Genomic DNA, 3,308 nt, shown 5'->3' with positions numbered 1-3,308 from the left:
TCGTTGTCCACATAGTCAAGCGTCACACCGGCTCTGATGTTCATGTCTCCAAGTACAATGGACCCGTGAAGATACGGGGTAGACTCAGCAACTCATGACTGCCATAAAAGGCGACTAACTGGATCGGGAGGTCAGGCTCGTTGACTTGGTTGATGCATCGATTTGTCATCGATTCCAATTGCCAGGATCGATGCTCATGATATTAAACACTGGATTGTCTGCCGTCATATAGCTGGGATATTGCTGAGTGCGGCGTTAAACAACAAACCAACCAACCAACCTATGGACACCTAATACCAGCATTGGTATTTTACTTTCATCCCATGTTCACCGATAAATTCTCTATCATTTTGCGTCCCCAATTATCGCTTATTGACAGCTTAAATCTTGTTCATAACATTGTAATCCATGTGTCTTGTTCACACGTGTGCAGTCAAGTAGATCAACATGCTTCAGTTCTATTTTGTCAGCCTCTGTATACTTGTGATTTTCACATATGATGAAAATGATTCGGATATATGTATTTTAGATTGTAGATAATCTGCCATTTCGTACTTAAAACGACATGGTCGTTTGTTATGACTCCTGAAACATGGACATATTGCACACAATTGGTGTAGTACTCGCAGAATATCACATGTCACGTTTTGAATACAAGACTTTATCATACAATGGCTAGTGGCCACACAATGGATATCGACCAATGGATAGTGACAATAAAATGGATACCACGTGAAGAATTAATGCATTGAGATGTGTTTAAAAGAAAATGTCCTCCAATTTTACTGAATATGGTTTTGGAAAATTTGAAAATGAGTTTCGTTTTTTTTAAATAGAAGTTGCCTTCATGTTGAACATATCTCGAATTCATGACATCCCGAATGACCAACCGAGGACTGCAATCTGAACCATATGTTGCAGCAGTCCAGTCTGCAGCCTATAGGAGGTCAGTTTAATTATTAATAGCCTTGAAATCGCCTTGTGATTCTAGAGAAACAGCAAATATTCAGGACATTCAGCAGCAAACAATAACTCCAAGATGATGAAATACGACAGAATGTATAACGAATCTGATGAAACACCTGGGAAACACAATGTGTCATCCCCTCTCACATATTCATACGACCGCCTCCGTGGTCTAGTGGTAGAGCGTCCGGTTAAATGGTAGAGTTAAACTGCGGCATGATATCTCAGTGGGCTAGCACTATAAATCACCATCAGTCCGGTCTAGTACAAGCAGACACACACACACACACACACACACACACACACACACACACACACACACACACACACACACACACACACACGTGCATGCACGTCGCTATATCAGTGCAATAATCTTGGACGCGGCGTTAAACCCAATTTCACCTCACCTCACATATATATACATGTAGATTCCATTTGAAAAGTGATGCCAGCGATTTCAACATACATCTTTTTCAATCAGGCAATGACTTATATACTATATGATTGAAAATGCAAAGATACGATGATCGTTCGTGGTGCAGCATAATCTAAGGCCGTTTGTTCAGAGGTTTCATCATAACACAGCGCCAACACGTAAACATGCAGTTGTATTTTCGTATCTACACAACAATAACACGCGGACAGGCATATATATAGGGACGGTTATCATGTTTTCTTGATAAGGCTGTAAATCAACAATGCATCACATGAAGTATAAGTAAAGAGAGGTAACTACGCTGTGCAATCTTCTGTGCACATACTGGAAGATTAGGGAAGTTATTTTAGAGAATATATGAGCTCAGTGATGAGCAATATGACAGCTAGGGCCCGTCGACCTGCACATGATAGTGTCACCGAGTCTTTACCCGTGATCGGTAGCGTGATAGAGCCTTCGCCAGTGATCGGTAGCGTGATAGAGCCTTCGCCAGTGGTCGATAGTGTGATAGAGACTACACCACTGGTCGACAGTGTGATAGAGCCTTCATCAGTGGTCGACAGTGTGATAGAGCCTTCACCAGTGGTCGACAGTGTGATAGAGCCTTCACCAGTGGTCGATGGTATGAAAGAGACTTCACCAGTGGTCGACAGTGTGATAGAGCCTTCTCCAGTGCTCGATAGTGTGATAGAGCCTTCATCAATGGTCGATAGTGTGATAGAGTCTTCACCAGTGGTCAATGGTGTGATAGAGCCTTCACCAGTGGTCGATAATGTGAAAGAGCCTTCACCAGTGGTCGACAATGTGATAGAGCCTTCACCAGTGGTCGACAGGGTGATAGAGACTTCACCAGTGGTCGACAGTGTGATAGAGTCTTCACCAGTGGTCAATGGTGTGATAGAGGCTTTTCCAATGGTCGACCGTGTGGTAGAGCCTTCCCCAGTGCTCGATAGTGTGATAGAGCCTTCACCAGTGGTCGATGGTGTGATAGAGACTTCTCCAATGGTCGACAGTGTGATAGAGCCTTCTCCAGTGCTCTATAGTGTGATAGAGCCGTCACCAGTGGTCAATGGTGTGATAGAGCCTTCACCAGTGGTCGATAATGTGATAGAGCCTTCACCAGTGGTCGACAGTGTGAAAGAGCCTTCATCAGTGGTCGACAATGTGATAGAGCCTTCACCAGTGGTCGACAGTGTGATAGAGTCTTCACCAGTGGTCAATGGTGTGATAGAGGCTTTTCCAATGGTCGACAGTGTGATAGAGACTTCACCAGTGGTCGACAGTGTGATAGAGTCTTCACCAGTGGTCAATGGTGTGATAGAGGCTTTTCCAATGGTCGACAGTGTGATAGAGCCTTCCCCAATGCTCGATAGTGTGATAGAGCCTTCACCAGTGGTTGATGGTGTGATAGATACTTCTCCAGTGGTCGACAGTGTGATAGAGCCATCACCAGTGGTCGACAGTGTGAAAGAGACTTCACCAATGGTCGACAGTGTGATAGAGCTTTCATCAGTGGTCGACAGGGTGATAGAGACTTCACCAGTGGTCAATGGTGTGATAGAGGCTTTTCCAATGGTCGACAGTGTGATAGAGCCTTCCTAAATGCTCGACAGTTTGATAGAGCCTTCACCAGTGGTCAATAGCGTGATAGAGCCTGCACCAGTGGTCGATAGCTTGATAGAGCCTACACCAATGGTCGATAGCTTGATAGAGCCTTCACCAGTGGTCGATGGCGTGATAGAGTCTTCACCAGTGGTCGATAGTGTTGGCAACACCCAGGATCACACATTCAACTCTCTACGACACTTAAATTGATTAGTTATCACCAGACATAGCGTTTAAGGACGGGTGCGTTAGTTACTTATCTCAGACAGACACTTGCTGCATCTGCATTTCAGACGTA

At 44.4% G+C, this 3,308-nt stretch overlaps 1 protein-coding gene across 1 annotated transcript; it reads left to right on the top strand.

The window, feature by feature from the left end:
* The first annotated feature begins 1,783 nt into the window (after window positions 1-1,783).
* LOC139471043 (cytadherence high molecular weight protein 1-like) lies at window positions 1,784-3,007 on the top strand. The gene has a single exon (XM_071253345.1). It carries the CDS (start codon window positions 1,784-1,786, stop codon window positions 3,005-3,007), a length of 1,224 nt encoding a protein of 407 aa, XP_071109446.1.
* Window positions 3,008-3,308: the final 301 nt, after the last annotated feature.

This window comes from Haliotis cracherodii, unplaced genomic scaffold (genome assembly GCF_022045235.1).
Source record: "Haliotis cracherodii isolate W230 unplaced genomic scaffold, xgHalCrac1.p SCAF_21, whole genome shotgun sequence".
In the NCBI taxonomy this organism is placed as follows: domain Eukaryota; kingdom Metazoa; phylum Mollusca; class Gastropoda; order Lepetellida; family Haliotidae; genus Haliotis; species Haliotis cracherodii.
Note: the sequence above shows the minus strand (reverse complement) of the source record. Positions and strands in the feature narration are given on the sequence as shown.

Bases quoted from the DNA above. Each gene is read 5' to 3' on its own strand.
- LOC139471043 (XM_071253345.1), top strand. From the start codon at position 1,784: ATGACAGCTAGGGCCCGTCGACCTGCACATGATAGTGTCACCGAGTCT.